The 22,950-nt window shown below is 45.4% G+C and overlaps 1 protein-coding gene across 1 annotated transcript; it reads left to right on the forward strand.

Moving 5' to 3' along the window:
* The first annotated feature begins 1,057 nt into the window (after nucleotides 1–1,057).
* LOC125532533 (GDSL esterase/lipase LTL1-like) lies at nucleotides 1,058–2,713 on the forward strand. The gene is made up of 4 exons (XM_048696571.2): nucleotides 1,058–1,402; nucleotides 1,507–1,634; nucleotides 1,716–1,958; nucleotides 2,059–2,713. Exons 1-4 carry the CDS (start codon nucleotides 1,162–1,164, stop codon nucleotides 2,548–2,550), a joined length of 1,104 nt encoding a protein of 367 aa, XP_048552528.1. The 5' UTR covers nucleotides 1,058–1,161; the 3' UTR covers nucleotides 2,551–2,713.
* The last annotated feature ends 20,237 nt before the right edge of the window (nucleotides 2,714–22,950 follow it).

Here is a 22,950-nt window from a genome sequence, read left to right on the forward strand (position 1 = left end):
CGTATTCGAGGTTCCCGGCTTACAAGGCCCACTTTGAGGGGCTCACCGCTACACCCTTGATCAAGACCATTTGGAAGGTCCCCCCCCCCCCCCCCCCCCCGCCCCCCCGCCCCCCACGAAGTGCAAGTTCTTCGGTTGGCCGATCATCCACAATAGGGTTTGGACGGCCGATAGGCTCCACAGTAGGAGTTGGATTGGGGTTTATTGCCCTTTTGTACCAAAGTGCAAGAATCATTGACACGTCTTCGCTTCCGATGTCGGTACATGATTAGTGTGTGGAATGAGGTCAAGGCGTGGCTCGTATTAGGCGATATTATGACTAGCTTATGTTCAAGAATTCATCCGATTAATCCCTACTCGTAGGGTCACCGAGTAGCCGATAAAGTGATAAATCGTCCGAACAGAACAACTAACACCGCCGCCCCATGGTCACCGTCGATAGGATCAAGGAGGAAGCTAGCTAACGGGCGGCGGAGTATTATATTGCCGAGAGGAGTTGTTTTATATCACCGCTTTATTTATGTCTCATGTAATTAAACTTCTCCTTAGTTAACAAAAATAGCAAATCCGTTGCCTTGTTTCAAAAAAAGGAAGGATAAATCCAAAGTGGAATCCAGTCTTTTCTTTAGGGAGTGTAGTCTAGTCTTTGAGAACGCTTCTTTCTACATCTTGTTCAGACCCCGTTTGGTATCATGGATTCCCGTATTTTTAGACAGTAAGGTTTGAAATCCCGCTGTCTGTAAAACAATGGCCAGAACTCAGAAACTATTGGTGTTTAACAATTCTTCGTCCTGATGGAGACTTTTGCAGCACACTATGGCTCTAATAACGTGCGAGCACCCAAATTCCGAGATACAGTAGCTTGGACGCTGATAGAGTGACAGTGAAATATGGGCAGAAAGTGGCAGCTTTGAAGATGTGGAAGTTGAAGTGCCAGTATCTCATTACACATACGCGGCGCACGTATCTAACATGGTGGCCTGATAAATTCCATGCAGCATTCTGCCGGGCCGCACATGGACGGGCGCTAGCTCTTCTTCCTCTATATATAGGCCTCTTCCGCCCGAGTCCATCCAAACCGGTCTCGTGCATCGCCCACTAGCTAGCGTACGTGACGATCGATCAAGCGACCGGTGCACTGCCTCGACAGATCAGTTCACGATGACGATGGCCGGCGGTTCTTCGGCCGTGGCGATCATGGCGCTGGGCGTGGTCCTCCTGGCGGCGCCGTCGGAGTGCGCGCGCGCCTTCTTCGTGTTCGGCGACTCCCTGGTGGACAACGGCAACAACAACTACCTGATGACGACGGCGCGCGCCGACTCGCCGCCGTACGGGATCGACTACCCCACGCACCAGGCCACCGGGCGCTTCTCCAACGGCCTCAACATCCCGGACATCATCAGTACGTGGCGACCACCCCTAGCAATCTGCCATTGATTTTGGTTAGCCAGTGCATGCTCGCGCAATGTGTGTGCATGTTGGATCACGTGCGTGCGTGCGTCTCAGGTGAGCAGCTCGGCGCGGAGCCGACGCTGCCGTACCTGTCCCCGGAGCTCCACGGCGCGAAGCTGCTCGTGGGCGCCAACTTCGCGTCGGCGGGCGTCGGCATCCTCAACGACACCGGCATCCAATTCGTACGCGCGGCACGAACTCATCCCCAGCTCGGTTGATAATACTAGTTGGTACTATATGCATGCATTTGGAGGGTGGTGCAGGTGAACATCGTGAGGGTGAGCAGGCAGCTGCAGTACTTCGGCGAGTACCAGGGGAAGCTGCGCGCGCTGGTGGGCGCGTCCCAGGCGACGCAGATCGTGAACCAGGCGCTGGTGCTCATCACCCTCGGCGGCAACGACTTCGTCAACAACTACTACCTCATCCCCTTCTCCCTCCGCTCCCGCCAGTTCTCCCTCCCCGACTACGTCCGCTACCTCATCTCCGAGTACAAGAAGATCCTCACGGTATGGTAACACACACCTCTGCACCTTCCGGCAACACCACTAGCCACAGGTAAGCAGAGACGAGCACCGGCTGACGCGTACGTTGGATGCATGCATGCAGAGGCTGTACGACATGGGCGCGCGGCGCGTGCTGGTGACGGGGACGGGCCCGCTGGGCTGCGCGCCGGCGGAGCTCGCGCTCCGGAGCCGCGACGGGGAGTGCGACAGGGACCTGATGCGCGCGGCGGAGCTGTTCAACCCGCAGCTGTCCCAGGCCCTGGAGGAGCTCAACGCGCGCTACGGCGACGGGACCTTCATCGCCGCCAACTCCTTCCGCGTCCACTTCGACTTCATCAGCGACCCGGCGGCGTACGGCTTCCGGACGGCCAAGGAGGCGTGCTGCGGGCAGGGGCCGCACAACGGCATCGGCCTCTGCACGGCGGTGTCCCACCTGTGCGCGAACAGGGACCAGTACGTGTTCTGGGACTCGTACCACCCCACGGAGCGCGCCAACCGGATCATCGTCAGTCAGTTCATGACCGGCTCGCTCGACTACGTCAGCCCGCTCAACCTCAGCACCGCCCTCCACATCGACGCCAGCCTCATGGACTGATGATATGCTACTAGAAGCTACGTACGTGTCGATCCGTAACTTTGTTGATTGTTGGTTGCTGCATGGCGTGGTTCATGCCACTCTCGGTTTTGAATGTGGTGTTAGTTGTGTGTTGCTAATTGGAGATCAATAAATCGTGTAACTAGTAAGCGTGTTACTGCAATGAACGTGTCATACTCGAAAACATAATGACCAGTGAGATGTACTCCCTCCATCCAGAAATACTTGTCATCAAAATAGATAAAAAAAGTATATTTAAAACTAAAATACATCTAGATACATCCCTTTTTTATTCATCTTGATGACAAGTATTTTCAGACGAAAGGAGTATCTGCCAATGAAAACAGGGAGTAATAATGGTAACCAGTAAGGATCAAGGAGATATGGTGAAATGCATGTCTTATAACAATACAACATGGTAATAGCAAATTGTAAACTAAATACACTAAGAAAGAGGGTACAATTCAAGTTGTCGCATGCATCAATTCAGCATCCGAAAAAATGAATCATGTACATCAGATTTCTCCTGGATCAAAACAGGAATCACACATACTTGGAACGATTTCGGATGTTCCTTTGTATAACCCATTACACTAGGTAGATGATTTAAAACTCAATGATTGGAATGAGCATTTTCTATGTCCATGATTATTCTAGTCATCCTAGTAGCATCTGACAAACTCTTCTCGTATTCCTCTGCTTCTTTCAGTTAAATCTGGTGCTCTATATTTTAACTTCTGGATATCTTTTTTATATTAATAAATTATGCACATACAATCGACCATACAAAGTGATCACCCAATACCACTTTTATGAAACATGGAAACTAATTAAATGTTCTGTGTAACCCAGGAACTAATCTTATCCGCTTTTGAATCTTCGCTTTGATCGGTGCTGCCCAAAGTCCTTCTTGGAGGTAAAACTTCCATCCCTGGATATGTGGAGCTGCTGCTCGAAAGATCTTATCGTTTCTGATCGACCAAATACCCCAACAGCCCATAGTGACAATATCTAGTGCAATATCTGGAGGGAGTTGTGCCATGGCTAGTTGGAAATCATCAAAGATGGCGATGCATCTAAGCTTGGAAGGAATGATGGATTCCCAGCATTGAAGTGCAAAAGGGCAATTCCAGAAGAGGTGGAGCAGGTGTAACGCCCTCGATGCGGCTATATCTCCCACGTGTCGAAGCACGACTTAGAGGTATAACCGCATTGAAAGCAATGTCACAAGTGAGGTAATCTTCACACAACCCATGTAATACATAAGGGAAAGAGATACATAGTTGGCTTACAATCGCCACTTCACACAATACATGAATAAAGCATTACATCATCCAGATACAAACAAGGTCCGACCACGGAACCAAAATAAAAGAAGACTACCCCAAATGCTACACAGATCCCCGATCGTCCCAACTGGGCTCCACTACTGATCAACTGGAAACGGAACAACATAACAAACACGATCTTCATCGAGCTCCTCCTTGAGCTCGGTTGCGTCACCTGCACGGTATCATCGGCACCTGCAAACTGGTTTTGGAAGTAACTATGAGTTACGGGGACTCAGCAATCTCACACCCTCGCGATCAAGACTATTTAAGCTTATAGGAAGGGTAAAAGGTATGAGGTGGAGCTGCAGCAAGCGACTAGCATATATGGTGGCTAACATACGCAAAAGAGAGCGAGAAGAGAAGGCAAAGCACGGTCGAGAAACTATGATCAAGAAGTGATCCTAGAACAACCTACGTCAAGCATAACTCCAACACCGTGTTCACTTTCCGGACACCGCCGAAAAGAGACCATCACGGTAACACACGCGGTTGATGTATTTTAATTAAGATCAACTTCAGGTTTTCTACAACCGGACATTAACAAATTCCCATCTGCCCATAACCGCGGGCACGACTTTCGAAAGTTCAAATCCCTGCAGAGGTGTCCCAACTTAGCCCATCACAAACTCTCACGGTCAACGAAGGATATTCCTTCTCCCAAGACAATCCGATCAGACTCGGAATCCCGGTTACAAGACATCCTCGACAATGGTAAAACAAGTCCAGCAACACCACCCGAATGTGCCGACAAATCCCGATAGGAGCTGCACATATCTCGTTCTCAGGGCACACCGGATAAGCAATCCGTACAACTAAAACCAGCCCTCGAGTTTCCCCGAGGTGGCACTGCAAGGGGCTCTAGTTTGGACCAACACTCAGAGGAGCACTGGCCCGGGGGGTTTAATAAAGATGACCCTTAAGTCCGCGGAACCCAAGGGAAAAAGAGGCTAGGTGGCGAATGGTAAAACCAATGTTGGGCATTGCTGGAGGAGTTTTATTCAAGGCGAACTGTTAAGGGGTTCCCATTATAACCCAACCGTGTAAGGAACGCAAAATCCGGGAACATAACACCGATATGACGGAAACTAGGGCGGCAAGAATGGAACAAAACACCAGGCATAAGGCCGAGCCTTCCACCCTTTACCAAGTATATAGATGCATTAATTAAATAAGAGATATTGTGATATCCCGACAAATATCCATGTTCCAAACATGGAACAAGCTCCAATCTTCACCTGCAACTAACAACGCTATAAGAGGGGCTGAGCAAAGCGGTAACATAGCCAAACAACGGTTTGCTAGGACAAGGTGGGTTAGAGGTTTGACATGGCAATATGGGAGGCATGATAAAGCAAGTGGTAGGTATCGCAGTAAAGGCATAGCAAAAGAGCGAGCATCTAGCAAGCAAAGATAGAAGTGATTTCGAGGGTATGGTCATCTTGCCTGAGATCCCGCAAGGAAGAAGAACGAGTCCATGAAGAAGACAAACGGATGTAGCCAACGGGTCCTCACAAACGCAACGTTATCGGAACTAACCCGAAGAAGCAACATCGGAAAAGAAAGCAAACAACATAGTAAACAACCACCACATAAACATGGCATGATGCACAACCAAGTATGATGCATGTCCGGTTTAAATATGCATGACATGGCAATATGCAACAAACAACACTACAAATTAAGTGGAGCTCAATATGCAACGAGTTGCATATTGACGGAACACCACATGACTTATTTAGTTCACTCTCGGTTAGGTACTCAACAATATTAATTGTTGGTTAACATGGCAAGAGGTGAATCATAACAAAACTATATCATTTAAACAGTTTAAATGGGGTCGGATATAACAAACAACGAATCCGGTAAATCCCCATATGCATTAGTAATTTATTGCAACAACAATTTAAACATTTTAATTGCTGTTATCATGATGCGGATGACATGAACAAGTTTATGCAATTTTTATTAAAAGTTGACAAGAGCATTATGAAGCATTTTGTCATCGTGGCGGAAACGAAAAGGCGTGCCACGACAACGATAACGGTAACGGTGCCACGGCAACGTTCTGGGTTCCGATACTTGATTGAGATACCGATGCAAAGGGGAAATGTGCGGATGCGTGCAAAAGATGGTGGGGCGCTCCCGGATACCGGGTTCCCACGGGTTAGTGGCATGGAAACGAGTGACAATACGGACATGGTGCAGACAAAGGGGGCATCTCATCCAACATGCATTCATTCGTTCACGGGCGTCGTCTCGGGGTTATACCTTCGAGGTTGGACTTTTCGGAACGGATCAAGTTCATAGCGGGAAGTAGGCGTTCTCGCGACGGCGGTAGTGGAAGTAGTCATACATGACGGCGGTACAGGTACTCGCGACGGCAGTGGTACACGTTCGTTTCCGGAGAGGTACTTGACGAATCCAACGTTTTCGGGGCGACGGTAGTGGTACTTGGCAAAACGCATGTCAACGGTTGTTGTTCTCGTATCGTCATGGAGGTAGTCGTTCACTCGATGGTCTTATCGGAACATCGTCAATGGTAGAGATCCACCTTGGCATTCCGAAGGGGTACTTGTCGTCGTGGTACTTGGCGAAAAACACGTCGAGGGTACTTGTTCTCGCATCATCGTGGAAGTAGTCGTTCGGGCTCCCATGTGAACTTGACGGTCTTGGTCTCCGCAGCGTAGTTGTGCAAAAGTGTCGTCGGGCTTGGACGAATCCAGAGACGTGCACGAGCGGTGGTGATCTTGGAAGTATGTGACCGAAGCATGGAGGTGGACACGGTCAACGGAGGGATGTACGTGCGGTCGGATCTGGCAGGCAGCAGCACTGCTCGTCCTTCTCGGTTGAGGCCGAGGCGAAGCAGGGCATGGCGAGCAGACAGCGAGGCAAGGCAGCTCGGGGCGGCTGCGTGCCTCCAGGAGCGATGTAGGGCTGCAGGCGCGCGCGAAGAGAAGCTGCGGACGAGAAGGAATGCCACGGTGGTGCTGGTCTTCGGCAAGGCGGCTGGAGTCGAGGAGCTTGGGGCGGCCACGGCGAGCGAGGAAGCAACATGGGGGAAGAAGGAGGCGAGGCAGAGTAAAGGCTCGCCGGTGGGATAGAGGAGAAACGGGCGCGGGGCGACGCTCCTCTCCGCCTCTCCTCCTGACGGCGCAAGGAGGGAGGAGACGAACGAGGGGAGAGGGAGGTGGATCGAGAGAAGGGGTTCGAGGGGAGATCGAGGAGATGGTGAGGAGGCGCTGGTGAAAGGAGGAAGGGAGCGAGGGGGGTTCGGGAAGACTGGTGGCGGTGCTCGAGGGAGATGGGGGTCGGGCAGAGAGGGAGGAGATCGAGCAAAGGCTCGCTAGGGTTAGGAGGGGTGTGGGCTGCGGCTGGGCCTAGGTGGGCCAGCGCAGTGGGGAGGTAAAAGGCCAGGGCCTTGGGCCTTTTGGTGGAGATTCTAAGAGGCCAGTCAGTGCAGGCTGCCTCTCACTCTCTCTCTCTATTAAACTATTTCCTTTAATAGAAAAAGCATAGAGAGAAGAGAAAAGAAGGGGGGGTTAGGGAAAGAATTACGCACGAGGGATAATTTTTACGGACTCGTATAGATGTGCACGGTCCACGAAAAATAGGAGAGGCATGATTGCAAGAATTTAATTCAAAGTCATTTGAATTTAATTCAAATGGTTTGAACAAGGACTAGGAATTAGAGGTGTCCAAAAATGTTCGGATTTTTGGTGGAGCTCCAAAAAATGATGAAAGAAATATAAGGCAAGGTTAGAGAGTCAACACTTGAAGAAGAAAAAGGCCAAGGGATTTAATATGCAAGTGTGTTAAGGTGAATTCCAAATAAATGGAATATTTATAATAGCTCCATAAATATTAGGAGGATAATGTTATAAAGAGAAGTCACTCTTCCCTCGATTTAAATGGATCGAAGATCCACACAAATTATTTAGTGGGTTTTAAAACGGGTTGCGTGATGACATGATGCAAGGCACATGATGCAAAGGGGAAAGCAACAAGCAAAACAAAACACATGACGAAACCCGAAATCCATGGATGGCATCTGAATCTCCGGTCTTGGGGCATTACAACACTCCCCCACTACGAGAGGATCTCGTCCCGAGCTCTAGGATGGCATTGGAGGGAAAATGGAAGAGGAAGACGAGAGGTAAAACTAAGTTGCTTCTTTGACAAATGAGTGGAACCAAAGAACCTTGAAAAGTTGAACAAATTGAAAGAAAGAATACCACGGAGATGAACGAAGTTGAAAACACTCCGTTAGAAAAGAGCAACAAAGAAGAACAAATTCGGGCAGCACTTCGGTTTACAAGTGATAAGCAACTTGATAAGATGAAAAGAACTTGAGCAGAGGACACAACACTTCGGTTAAATGGATAAGCATGAAAAGAACATGATCTTTGACCGACCGAGATGATGGTTGAATATAGCAACAATACCATGCCTCCGGAACGAATGTTAGAATGGAATCAAAAGAACGGAGGGGAAAACGACATCTTCTATCTCAAATGAGATTGACAAGGCATCTTTAGGAGAAGGGTCGAACGGAGTTGTTGGAAAACCAACAACGAATGGATAAGCTTGTTGTGGGCTTATGGAAAAAACATCTCAGGAACTTGAGGTGAAAACCTGCCATAAATGGAAACAAGATTGGATTGATATCAACAAGGAGACGAGAAACTATTTCACCGGGAGGATAAAAGAAGAACTTGGGTCATTTATAAGCACCATAATTAGCAAAAATCCTTAGGGAAGGCTTTAGGTTAAACATGACACAAGATAACTCCAACGAAGAGATTGATGGATTTAAAATACCTCATTCTTAACAACATGTGAATCATGAAACATGAACTCAAATTATCAAGAATGACATAATACCACCTCCAATGATACGGCAGAAAGAATTGCACTCCGGATTGCAAGATGAAGAATGCTTGAACTCCTCAGAAAAGAATCTTGATGAACACTTCGAGAAGGAATTAAATCCTTTATGAACAATCATGTAGCACCTTCATTAAGAACTCCGTTAAACAAAAGAATGATCAAACGGAAGGAAAGAGAAGTTGAAAACACAAGGTGAATCCTTGTACCGATTTAAATGAATCTCCATGGTGAAATAATTGAAAAAGGTTGGAACTCCGGGAAAAAGAGAAGATGAAACAATTGAATCAAGAATTTGATGAGCCTCCGGAATAGGGAATTGAGTTCACTCGATGAAACACGAATAAGAATTACATTATGCTTATTCTTCACCAATTTAAATTGATGAAGCAACATATTTGGCATATTACTTATTCTCGTAGAAAGGATTAAGATAGATATAGCGTCAAACTTGGGAAGGTCTTCAACAATCCACCGGTAGAATTGAAACAACGAATGAATTGATAAGATAAAGAAGGAAGAGAAATGTTGGCCAAAACACCGTAAGAATTGAAAACGAACAAAGTAAAGGGGTGAATCACCAGTAAGAATTGTGAAATGAAGGAAGATACTTGAGACAATCTAGATACATGAGAACAAAGGGATCACGAACTGATTAGAGATCACTTGAACGATGCACCGGTAAGATTGGAGAATGATAACTGACAGCTGAGAATGAATAAACCTGAATTGATGGACTCCAGATAACAAACTGAGAAGACTCTTGAATTGCTCCGGATGGGCGAAAAGAATTCCCACAATCAAAAATAATTATGAGAGGATTGGAACAAGCTAGAATCACGAATCTTGAAGAGAATGGAGCAAGATTGAGAGAAAAATCTTCTTCGGTCTTCCAATCTGAGAATGACGACGAGAAACACCACCATGAATTATTTAGACGCTCCGGAAGAATCAAAAGCGAAGAGATTGAGCCAACGATGAAAAGAATTTGACAGATCTTGGAGAAATACATTTGACTGATGATAACTCATTCTTACGTCAAACTTGGAAAAGAATTTGAGAAATAACTCCGGAAGAAAATTAGAAGAGTCAGGTAAGATCCTGGGAAAAGACCTGTGGGTTAGGGCCCACTCAAAAGATACACCATAGAACGATTGCTTGAAAAGAGAGATTGCACCGGTTGAATTAAAAGGCTTGAATGAGATAACATCCTCGAAAGAGTTTGAACGAAAGCAGAGTGGAAACACGAATCTTTGAGATATCTTCAGCACTCCCGAACAAATGAATAGCGAGAAGTGAATTATTATGAGGTGCACCGGCATAAGAAAAGCATTGAAATGAGGAAAAAATATGATCGACAAAGCTTGAATTGAATCCACCGGAGAAGAAAAGGAACGAAGAATGATGAACTTGTAGAGCATCTTCATGAGAATCACCAGATAAGAACATTTACGGAAAGGAATGGAGAGACTTCCCATCAATAAAAGGATACATGATTAAGAAATCTAAGTCCTTGAAGAAAAAGGGTGGGAGGGTGGGAAAATAAAGGAAAACTTGGGATGGATGAAACAAACAACGTTGAGAAGACTTGAGTTGATCTTGCGTTTGTTGAAAAAGATCGGATCCACTTGAAGAGAAGCACACCGGTTGAAAAGAAGTTGAAATGACAAACTCGATGATCAAGAAGGATTAGTATTCACATAGAAATATGAGAACATCGCTTAGGCAAGGTATGAAATCAACATTTGACTTCGAAGCAACTCGAATACCACAACTCAAAAACAAAACAAAGGATTGGCTTGCAGAATAAGCCGGGACAAACATATGATAGAGATTTCGTCCGAAGTTTTCGTGGTGGGGCCTACACGGGCTCGATCGTACGACACCATCATGTACAAGGCAGTGCACATGACATATGAAGCGTCCCCGAGTCAGCATAGCCAAAGACTCTTTAAGACACAACGAGACCACTGTAAAAACCAACCGTTGATAGGCGGACCACTAAACGTCGAACCCCAATTTCATATCATACATCTGTCGGAAAGATATCCTAAGAGCTACTTGAATTCCCACTTATAAACTCCCGAAACTTTCCGGTTATGCAATCAGGTGTTGGGGATACAGGGGAAGCATAATATCTCACCCAAAACTAACAAATCCTACATCCAGCTGTATCCATCCTTCAACACATAACCAAGAAACCTTCGGAAATCATTTACCTCAACCTTCGAAAAGCATCCGTTATACGAGTTATGGCAATACTCCCGAACTCCCACCCCAGTACTGGGTGGCGTCGAGGTTATCTCACCAACAACTGCATAAAAGAGATTTTTGATGTCAGCGAAACTCAGGTATTCCAGAACTGCAATGATAAAATTGTGATGACAACACCTCGGAGCTCAACTCCCCGGGACACTGCCACAACCCCTAAATGTCAGGAGGCACCAAGAACAATGTTCTCGTCACAAAACCATCGGAACGATTCCAAGATACCCGCGTGATCCTGAATTTTTTTAGTGAAATTTGAGAAGAGAAGAGTCAAAACTCTACGTCAGGATGCCTCACCAGAGCGATGAAGGGACTGAGGAGTAAAAAGAAGTCCTACTCTCCGATATATATAATTCCTAAATGACTCAAAACATTTTTTCTAGACTCAACAACGCCAACGATTCGATCAAGTAGGGGGCTCCTAAGGTCGGGGAAGGTTCTGATTACCAACTTGTAACGCCCTCGATGCGGCTATATCTCCCACGTGTCGAAGCACGACTTAGAGGCATAACCGCATTGAAAGCAATGTCGCAAGTGAGGTAATCTTCACACAACCATGTAATACATAAGGGAAAGAGATACATAGTTGGCTTACAATCGCCACTTCACACAATACATGAATAAAGCATTACATCATCCAGATGCAAACAAGGTCCGACTACGGAACCAAAATAAAAGAAGACTACCCCAAATGCTACACAGATCCCTGATCGTCCCAACTGGGCTCCACTACTGATCAACTGGAAACGGAACAACATAACGAACACGATCTTCATCGAGCTCCTCCTTGAGCTCGGTTGCATCACGTGCACGGTATCATCGGCACCTGCAAAATGGTTTTGGAAGTAACCGTGAGTCATGGGGACTCAGCAATCTCACACCCTCGCGATCAAGACTATTTAAGCTTATAGGAAGGGTAAAAGGTATGAGGTGGAGCTGCAGCAAGCGACTAGCATATATGGTGGCTAACATACGCAAAAGAGAGCGAGAAGAGAAGGCAAAGCACGGTCGAGAAACTATGATCAAGAAGTGATCCTAGTACAACCTACGTCAAGCATAACTCCAACACCGTGTTCACTTTCCGGACACCGCCGGAAAGAGACCATCACGGTAACACACGCGGTTGATGTATTTTAATTAAGATCAACTTCAGGTTTTCTACAATCGGACATTGACAAATTCCCATCTGCCCATAACCGCGGGCATGACTTTCGAAAGTTCAAATCCCTGCAGAGGTGTCCCAACTTAGCCCATCACAAGCTCTCACGGTCAACGAAGGATATTCCTTCTCCCAAGAGAATCCGATCAAACTCGGAATCCCGGTTACAAGACATCCTCGACAATGGTAAAACAAGTCCAGCAACACCACCCGAATGTGCCGACAAATCCCGATAGGAGCTGCACATATCTCGTTCTCAGGGCACAACGGATAAGCAATCCGTACAACTAAACCAGCCCTCGAGTTTCCCCAAGGTGGCACTGCAAGGGGCTCTAGTTTGGACCAACACTCAGAGGAGCACTGGCCCGGGGGGTTTAATAAAGATGACTCTTGAGTCCGTGGAACCCAAGGAAAAAGAGGCTAGGTGGCTAATGGTAAAACCAATGTTGGGCATTGCTGGAGGAGTTTTATTCAAGGCGAACTGTCAAGGGGTTCCCATTATAACCCAACCGTGTAAGGAACGCAAAATCCGGGAACATAACACCGATATGACGGAAACTAGGGCGGCATGAGTGGAACAAAACACCAGGCATAAGGCCGAGCCTTCCACCCTTGACTAAGTATATAGATGCATTAATTAAATAAGAGATATTGTGATATCCCGACAAATATCCATGTTCCAAACATGGAACAAGCTCCAATCTTCACCTGCAACTAACAACACTATAAGAGGGGCTGAGCAAAGCGGTAACATAGCCAAACAACGGTTTTCTAGGACAAGGTGGGTTAGAGGTTTGACATGGCAATATGGGAGGCATGATAAAGCAAGTGGTAGGTATCGCAGTAAAGGCATAGCAAAAGAGCGAGCATCTAGCAAGCAAAGATAGAAGTGATTTCGAGGGTATGGTCATCTTGCCTGAGATCCCGCAAGGAAGAAGAACGAGTCCATGAAGAAGACAAACGGATGTAGCCAACGGGTCCTCACAAACGCAACGTTATCGGAACTAACCCGAAGAAGCAACACCGGAAAGAAAGCAAACAACATAGTAAACAACCACCACATAAATATGGCATGATGCACAACCAAGTATGATGCATGTTCGGTTTAAATATGCATGACATGGTAATATGCAACAAACAACACTACAAATTAAGTGGAGCTCAATATGCAACGTGTTGCATATTGACAGAACACCACATGACTTATTTAGTTCACTCTCGGTTAGGTACTCAACAATATTAAATGTTGGTTAACATGGCAAGAGGTGAAGCATAACAAAACTATATCATTTAAACAGTTTAAATGGGGCCGGATATAACAAACAACGAATCCGGTAAATCCCCATATGCATTAGTAATTTATTGCAACAACAATTTAAACATTTTAATTGTTGTTATCATGATGTGGATGACATGAAAAAGTTTATGCAATTTTTATTAAAAGTTGAAAAGAGCATTATGAAGCATTTTGTCATCGTGGCGGAAACGAAAAGGGGTGCCACGGCAACGATAACGGTAACGGTGCCACGGCAACGTTTCGGGTTCCGGTACTTGATTGAGATACTGATGCAAAGGGGAAATGTGCGGATGCGTGCAAAAGATGGTGGGGCGCTCCCGGATACCGGGTTCCCACGGTTTAGTGGCATGGAAACGAGTGACAATATGAACATGGTGCAGACAAAGGGGGCATCTCATCCAACATGCATTCATTCGTTCACGGGCGTCGTCTCGGGGTTATACCTTCGAGGCTGGACTTTTCGGAACGGATCAAGTTCATAGCGGGAACTAGGTGTTCTCGCGACGGCGGTAGTGGAAGTAGTCGTATATGACGACGGTAGAGGTACTCGCGACGGTAGTGGTACACGTTCGTTTCCGGAGAGGTACTTGACGAATCCAACGTTTTCGGGGCGAGGGTAGTGGTACTTGGCAAAACGCATGTCAACGGTTGTTGTTCTCGTATTGTCATGGAGGTAGTTGTTCACTCGATGGTCTTATCGGAACATCGTCAACGGTAGAGGTCCACCTTGGCATTCCAAAGGGGTACTTGTCGTCGTGGTACTTGGCGAAAAACACGTCGAGGGTACTTGTTCTCCCATCATCGTGGAAGTAGTCGTTCGGGCTCCCGTGTGAACTTGCCGGTCTTGGTCGCCGTAGCGTAGTTGTGAAAAAGTGTCGTCGGGCTTGGACGAATCCAGAGGCGTGCACGAGCGGTGGTGATCTTGGAGGTATGTGACCGAAGCATGGTGGTGGTCACGGTCAACGGAGGGACGTACGTGCGGGCGGATCTGGCAGGCAGCAGCACTGCTCGTTCTTCTCGGTTGAGGCCGAGGCAAAGTTGGGCATGGTGAGCAGACAACGAGGCAAGGCAGCTCGGGGCGGCTGCGTGCCTCCAGGAGCGATGTAGGGCTGCAGGCGCGCGTGGAGAGAAGCTGCTGACGAGAAGGAAGGCCACGGCGGTGCTGGTCTCCGGCAGGGTGGCTGGAGTCGAGGAGCTTGGGGCGGCCACGGCGAGCGAGGAAGCAACATGGGGGAAGCGGGAGGCGAGGCAAAGCAGAGGCTCGCCGGTGGGATAGAGGAGAAACGGGCGCGGGGCGACGCTCCTCGCCGCCTCTCCTCCTGACGGCGCAAGGAGGAAGGAGATGAACGAGGGGAGAGGGAGGTGGATCGAGAGAAGGGGTTCGAGGGGAGATCGAGGAGATGGTGAGGAGGTGCTGGTGAAAGGAGGAAGGGAGCGAGGGGGGTTCGGGAAGACTGGTGGCGGCGCTCGAGGGAGATGGGGGTCGGGCAGAGAGGAAGGAGATCGAGCAAAGGCTTGCTAGGGTTAGGAGGGGTGTGGGCTGTGGCTGGGCCTAGGTGGGCCAGCGCAGTGGGGAGGTAAAAGGCCAGGGCCTTGGGCCTTTTGGTGGAGATTCTAAGAGGCCAGTTAGTGCAGGCTGCCTCTCACTCTCTCTCTATTAAACTATTTCCTTTAACAGAAAAAGCATAGAGAGAAGAGAAAAGAAGAGGGGGGTTAGGGAAATAATTACGCACGAGGGATAATTTTTACGGACTCGTATAGATGTGCACGGTCCATGAAAAATAGGAGAGGCATGATTGCAAGAATTTAATTCAAAGTCATTTGAATTTAATTCAAATGGTTTGAACAAGGACTAGGAATTAGAGGTGTCCAAAAATGTTCGGATTTTTGGTGGAGCTCCGGAAAATGATGAAAGAAATATAAGGCAAGGTTAGAGAGTCAACACTTGAAGAAGAAAAAGGCCAAGGGATTTAATATGCAAGTGTGTTAAGGTGAATTCCAAATAAATGGAATATTTATAATAGCTCCATAAATATTAGGAGGATAATGTTATAAAGAGAAGTCACTCTTCCCTCGATTTAAATGGATCGAAGATCCACACAAATTATTTAGTGGGTTTTAAAACGGGTTGCATGATGACATGATGCAAGGCACATGATGCAAAGGGGAAAGCAACAAGCAAAACAAAACACATGATGAAACCCAGAATCCATGGATGGCATCTGAATCTCCGGTCTTGGGGCGTTACAACAGGGTTTCCTCAGTGTTATCTGAGCAGAGTGCACAATTATAATCATCAAGATGCATACTCTTTCTGTTGAGAAGGTTTTTTGTGTTGATCCTGTCATGGAGGAGCAACCAGTTAATATCTTATGTCTCAACCTACAAGATGTTTTCCAAATCTGTTGGAAGATCGGGTGAACTAGACTGGGTCCTCTCATGTGGTGACACATTTTGATGGACGAGTAGCCTTTAGTAGACCCCAGAATGCACCATTCATCTGAGTTACTGGAAATTGGTTTGTGTTGCAGCTGCTGAAGAAGTTGGTTATATTGATGGAAGGCTTGTTGTGACGTTGGAGTGTGGAAAAGTTCTGGTAAGTCATGGCCACGAATAGCAGACTTCAAGGTTTCAATATCATTTCTTGCAAAAGAGTGAAGCTCAGGGAATTTGGTTTCAAGTGGTTGATCCCACTAGTTATCAGACCACAGATGTGTAGAGTCTCCTGAGTGTGCCTTGCAGATTGCAAATTTTTTATAGATTGGCAGTAACTTGAGTATTGCTTTCCACCAGAATGATCCCACCAGTCTCTCACCAGGGAGAGAATTGGAGTAGTATGATTCCCAAATGATATTGATCCATGGAATATCAACCTTATTAAATAATATGCAGTTATTTCAGAAGAAGAGCCTTGTTGTGGGTCTCAATATCCAATATCCCTAGTCCACCATTGGATTTAGGTTGACATGATGTGTCCCATGCTATGAGTGCTGCACCTCTCTCAGTTGATCCAAATTTCCTCCAAAAACTATTCTTTAGGTAAATGTTTAGTTGTTTGACCACTGTTTTCGGCAGCTTGAGGGAGCACATGAAGAAAATTGGCAAGCTGGAGAACACTGATTTAATGAGAGTTAATTTGTCTCCAGTGGAAAGCAGAGTTGAACATCCAAGCAATCTATTTTCTACTCTCTTTAGTAGAGGCAAGTAGTCTTCCGCTCTAGGTTTATGCAGGCTGAAAGGTAATCCCAAATAAGTATGAGGTAGTTTTCCAATCTGACAGCCAAAGATTGAAGACAAATACTGCATCTGCTCATCAGAAGTGTTGATGGGTATCATGATTGACTTGCTGTAGTTAACTTTCACACCAGTGAAGGCAGCAAAGTGAAGGAGTAGGTTCTTGATATGCATCAGTTGGGAGGCCTTAGCTTTTACAATGAGGATGGTATCATCAGCATATTAGATGACAGGAAAGTCAGGGCTTGATTGATGTACCAATGGTGCTTGAATCAGAGAATTATGCATTGCTTCATTCATCATATATTGTAGCAGATCTACTGCAAGCACAAAGATGAGAGGTGATAGAGGGTCACCCTGCCTTACCCCACATTTGCATAAGAACTGTTTTCCAGGTACCCCATTGAGCAGCACGGAAGAAAATCCAGTGCCATAAATCATTTTAATCCAATTAATCCACTTGGATCCAAAACCTTTGGCTTGTAAGATCTCAATAATAGTATCATGGTTGAGCATATCAAAGGCCTTCTCAAAATCCAATTTCAGGAGAATCACATCTTGATTTGACTGGTAACATTGATGAATGTATTCATAAGACCAGGCTAAACAACCTTGAATGCATCTGTTGGATAAACATCCATATTGGTTGGGGTGAGCTTGAGAACCTTTTTTTGCAATCTATTGGCCAGCAGCTTGGTTAAGATCTTCAGAGTACAGTTTAGTAGGGAGATTGGTCTGAAGTCATTTGGTTGTGCAACATCATATTTCTTGGGGATCAGAGTAATGAAAGAATAATTAATACTCTACAGATTTACTATGCCCAAATAAAAATCTTCAATAAGTTTGTAGAACTCAGGAGCCACAATGTCCCAATAGGTTTTGAGAAATGTTGCATTAAATCCATCTGGTCCAGGTGCTTTATCAGCAGGCATCTTCCTAATAACCCCATCAATTTCTTGCTTAGTAAATGGTAGCTCTAGGTCAGACAAATCATCATGTTGCACAAGTGGAGACTGAAGCATAAGTGGGTTTTCAGTTTTGGAAACTTTTCCCAATCTCTTCTTGAATTCTCTGAAAAGGATAACAACTTTAGCATGATGGTCAGCATGATCATGATCATCTTCATCTTCCAACAAGCAATGTGGTTAAATCTATGTTTTATGGTGGCTTTGGCCTAAAAGTACTTGGTATTTGCTTCCCCTATCTTGATGTTTCTGATGGTAACTCTTTGTTTCCAATAAATCATCTGTTGTTCATTAATAAGACTCAAATGATCAATAAGAATCCTTCTGCCATTAGATTCCTCCACAGACAAGTCCCTATGTTCCTCAATGACATCATGGAATAGAATCATGAAGTTGATGTTCTGAATAGTATCTTTGAGATTTGAAATAGATTTGGCCCAGATCTTTAAGCCCGTCCTAAGCCTCTTGAATTTAGCAGCAATGCATTTAGCACTATCTGCTTCATGTACTTCTTGCTCCCAGTTATTTCTAACTACATCCTTGAATTGGGGGTGCTTGAGCCAGAAATTTTCAAATCTGAAAATATGGGATCTAGGAATGCAGGTGCCCACTTTGATAACAATAGGGATGTGGTCCGAAGTGGTTTTGGTAAGAGGAATGGCTTGAGTGGAAGGAAACATGAGAGTCCAAGCTTCAGAAGTAAAACACCAGTCCAACTTTTCCAGAAGAGGGGCATCTTGCATATTGCTCCAGGTGAACTTTCTGCCTTTCAGAGGAATTTCAACAAGTGCTTGATCATTGATTGCTTCATTAAACAAGAACATGTCATTTAGACTACCACCATCTCTGTTCCTGTTGTAAGGATATCTTATGTAATTAAAGTCACCAGGACAAGCCAATTTTCATCATCCCCCACTTGATAATTCTTGAACCAATCAAGAAAAAAAAATTCTTGCATCTTGTTGACAAGGTCCATAGATGTTGGTGAGCTTCCAAGTAGTCCCAGAGAGTTTACAAGTAAAATTGATGGTCAAGGAGAAATCATTTTGGTGTATCAACAACCCAGAGAACAATTTTTCATTCCAGGCAATCATCAACCCTCCAGAAGCACCATTGGATGGAAGAAATTCAAATTTTGTGATGTTATTAGGACATAATTTCCTAATATAAGCAGATTCAAAATGCTCTCTCTTAGTTTCTTGGAGGCAGATGATGGAGTAAGCAGATTCAGCAATTTTATTAGATAGAGCATTCCATTTCTTAGGGTCATTGATGCCCCTAATGTTCCAGTTCAGAATATTCCAGCTTCTCTTCATGAGGATTGCAGTAAACTAGAGGGAGGAGGGGAGAGACTGGTACTTGGAGAGCCCATTACAACACATATAGATTAGAGCAACCAGAACAAGCAGAATAACACAACATACATCAACCCAGAGAAAATGACACACTGATATATGGAATAACAAGTTTTTCCCACAGAATTCATAAGGGAAAGGACCCAGTCATACACCACATAACCAAGTAGTCTCATGAGACCAAAAGATCAGGTACTATAACAGAAGATAGAAGAAAAGGGCTTGCTACTTGACATTCTTCCCACCAGTGGCCCCTTCCTTGGTCTTTCTGGCACCTTCCTTTGACTTGGGGCCAACCTTGGGCTTCTTTATCTTGGTGGTAAGTTTATCTTCTGAAGTATCTTGAGCATTGACCTTGCAATAAGCAGTGTTCTGATTCTTAATAATCTTAGCAGGTAATGGCGGATGGAAAGAATGACATGCCATGCAGTTTTTATCCATGCAAACTGATTTTTGTATTCTTTATTAATCTTTTGCAGTCTACAACTTCTGGATATCATCACCAAAAAGCATAGTCCATTCACTTTGTCAAGGTGAAGTACGTATAAGAGTATACAGTAAAAACAACCAAGAATTCATGCCAAATAACTTTGATATCTCTCTCAAACCTCCCATGGTTAGCACCAGTAACTCTTATATTTTACATGCCTTTACACTTATAATGCTACGTCAACAAAAAAATCTTCAAAAAACGCTGCTAGCAGAACATGAAAGCCTAAACATGCAACTCTAGCGGTAGCAGACTAGCAGTCAGGAACATTGGCATCATCGTTTTGATAGCGACGATAGAATCGACAAGTTTGCTTCTATCTACAACCTATTTTAGTATATTTGGCACACAAGATCTAACCCTAAGAACTGATGTGCGTTGATTTCTGCATCTTGAGCTCATTCTCGGTCATCAAATTCTCCACCGGCATCTTGGATTTGCCTTTGTCCCTCACATGTGAATCGTGCTCTTGTCTCAACTTTTCCCAATTTTAACCTTAAAGATGGTTGTCAAGTCAGGCTCACAACCCTCCTTCGGATTGGGCGCTTCCTGGCCATCCGTTTTGAGTAAATTCTTCTCCTTGGCTTCCTTCGACCATCACCAATCACGTGCCTCGTCTCCCCCATGCTGCTTCAGCTGGGTCAAAAATTCCATGCCTGGAATTGCAATCACGCCCTTAATCATATTTTGATATTGCTGACAACATAGTTATAGAGGACTAATATGGTTGTTAAGAATATCTACAGGTTTCCCGCAAAAAAGAATATCTACAAGTTTTGTCCCCATGGATGTCTTTTGTGTGGATCATGGACCATCTAAAATTAATGACAACTCAAGACATATGCCAAGCTAAAGAAAAGAAGTATTTTCTATTCTATTTTAGGTTTAGGTATCCTGCAATATTAAAACGGTTTCACCGTGGAAGTGCAAAAGGTCTTGCCGAGGTCAGATCTTACTTAACCCACCATAGAAAAATCCAGTGCCAAAAAACCTCTCAAAATCCAAACTTCTGTCCTGCCAAAAGGTTCACTTTGCACCCGCGGCGGTCGTTCATGCACTTTATGCCCAGACTGTCCAGGTAGAATGGTTTTGGCAACCAAAGCTCAGAAATATTGTCCGGACAATTGCCAGATTGTCGGGGCAACTGTCCGGGTGTGTCCATACTGTCTGACCAATGTCTGGGCATTTGTCTAGGCTGGAGGGGTGTGACACCTGAGAGCTCAAAATCCTGGCCGAACTATACAGGCAATTCTGGTCAGACTATCTAGCCCTTGTACTCTTCACTCATTCTCTCAGCTATTGGTTTGAAGTTTCAAGCGGCCGGACAGTCCGCTCACTTTTCGTCGAGACTGTCGGGCACTTTTCGCTCAGACCGTCCAAACATAAGTTATTAGCCTAATAACTTCTAGTTCCATGCATGCCATATATACCCCCTCCACAACTCCGGTAGTGGGTTGACAACTACATTAAGAAAAACCCTAGAACACCCAAGTGCTCCCTTTCACTTTCTCCTACACCAAATCCAAGATTTCAGAGATATTTGTGGGAGTTCTTGAGAGAGATTTCTCCAAGTGATAGATCCACTCTTTCTCCCTGTTTTAACCCAAGCAATTCGTGATTTGAGCTAGTTTTGAGCATTTCCCCTTGATCTTGTTACTCTTGGAGGTTGAAGACTCCTAGGCGGTAGGAGTTCTTCAAAGAGGAATCAATTGTTGTGATTACCCACCAAAAAAGTTAGTGAAGGATTGTAGGCCGCCTCAAGGTCTATCGCTAGTGGTTGAGAATCAAATTCATTGTGATATCTCAACGAGAATATGGTGAGCCTTCGTGGTGTTGGTGTACCTTTGTGGTAAGACCAATCCCTCCAATAGTGACTAGCTTCCCTCCAAGGAAGTGAACATCATGATACATCTGTGTCTCTTGAGTTTCAGTTATCCCTAACCCTAAGTCCTTAGTTGTGGTTAGTTCATTTCATTGTTCTTGCAATTGATGTATCATATTGTGTTATTTAGTTTCAACAAATTGTTGTTATCATCCTTGCTAGAAACTTGACTCACCTTAGCAATTGTAGGATCACATTTATATTCCACATTTGCCTAAATTGCTAGTAAGTAACTAAAATTTGTAATTGTACGTATGCAACCCCTCTAGGTCCATCTTGATCCTTTCAACACTGCCACCCTCTTCCTCTCATGCGCGATCCTCTCCTCTCCACCCTTGCCTCCCTCTTTCCTTGATCTCTGGTCGCCTTTGTCCTCCCCCGGACGCCCTTGCCTCTTTCCTCTCCCATAGGAGGTAGGTGCGTGAAGAGGATCTACTACTTCCTCAGTGCCTCCGAGGTAGCACTACCTCCTCCCTCATGTGCAGCCTAAGAGATCGTCCATTCCCTTTCCCTCTTCCATCATCGTGCTCGTGCCGAGCACCTCCTCCACCCCAACCCTCTTTGTTGTGCAAGCCGACAAAAGGAGAAACAACAATGACCCGAGCTCCACTGCCTCCGTCCCTGGCTCGTATTCCTCGTGTGTGGCGGCCGATAGGAGACTGCCTAGAGCAAAACTATGGCATATGGGTAGCTTCGAGTTGTGGTAGTGGCCCTCTCCCGAAGATCCTTTCCCTAACAACCTCCTATGTCGAGGCTCAGATCACAATCGATGACAATGGCCCGCTCTCTGGCTAAGGTGGGGAGCATGTGATGTGTTGGCCTAAAGTAGCATTTACTACAAACATCGACGTTCAGGTTCTTATGGTTGCCACCCACCATGTTGTCTAGAAGCAGTGGATTGTTGCCAAGTTACCTAGCCCCCTCATCCTCATTCCTTCATCGTGCTTCTCATATGTATCCAGGGCAATGAAAAGTCACAACAACGTAGCCCATCGACTCCATCCCTTCTGCGTGTGCCTGACTTGGTGGTGGTCTCCTTTCCTAGTCGCCAGTTCATGTACACTGTTAAATCTGTTTGGAAATTTTTACTAAGGAAGCACTTGTGTTCTTCTTGGTTCATCTATTGTATTGTGTGTATAGTGATGTCTTAAATGACACTTACGTTGGAAGGCCACTGAAATTATCCATGCCATGACAAATTCTTTCAGATTTCTACTGGATCGCATGCACAAACAGATTAACGGGTGTTCTGGTAAATCCATGTTCAGGATTGGTTAATAAAATTTTCTGTAAAAGGACATTCAACATCACTTAAGGCTCAATATTCACCTTCCGCTTCTGCAGTTTCCCAAATGAGATTCATTTGTCTATTTACCATGTATGATGCTACTTTTTCAAAGGTTTTCGATGTTGCATGTGAAACTTGATGCTGTTGTGTAATGGCGTAGCTAGCTATACCCCCTCTTTGGTGTAATTGAGTGCTGAAGCTATCTGATGTAACTCGATTAAATCCTGGTTGCCGTTATACGGATATG

Source organism: Triticum urartu, chromosome 1A (genome assembly GCF_056163025.1).
Source record: "Triticum urartu cultivar PI428250 chromosome 1A, HENAU_Tu73, whole genome shotgun sequence".
NCBI classification, from domain to species: Eukaryota; Viridiplantae; Streptophyta; class Magnoliopsida; order Poales; family Poaceae; genus Triticum; species Triticum urartu.

Excerpts from the sequence above, each read along its gene's own strand:
- LOC125532533 (XM_048696571.2), top strand. The coding sequence starts at position 1,162 with ATGACGATGGCCGGCGGTTCTTCGGCCGTGGCGATCATGGCGCTGGGC. Across the intron at positions 1,635-1,715 it reads ACGACACCGGCATCCAATTC|GTGAACATCGTGAGGGTGAG; the intron begins GTACGCGCGGCA and ends AGGGTGGTGCAG. Across the intron at positions 1,959-2,058 it reads AGTACAAGAAGATCCTCACG|AGGCTGTACGACATGGGCGC; the intron begins GTATGGTAACAC and ends GCATGCATGCAG.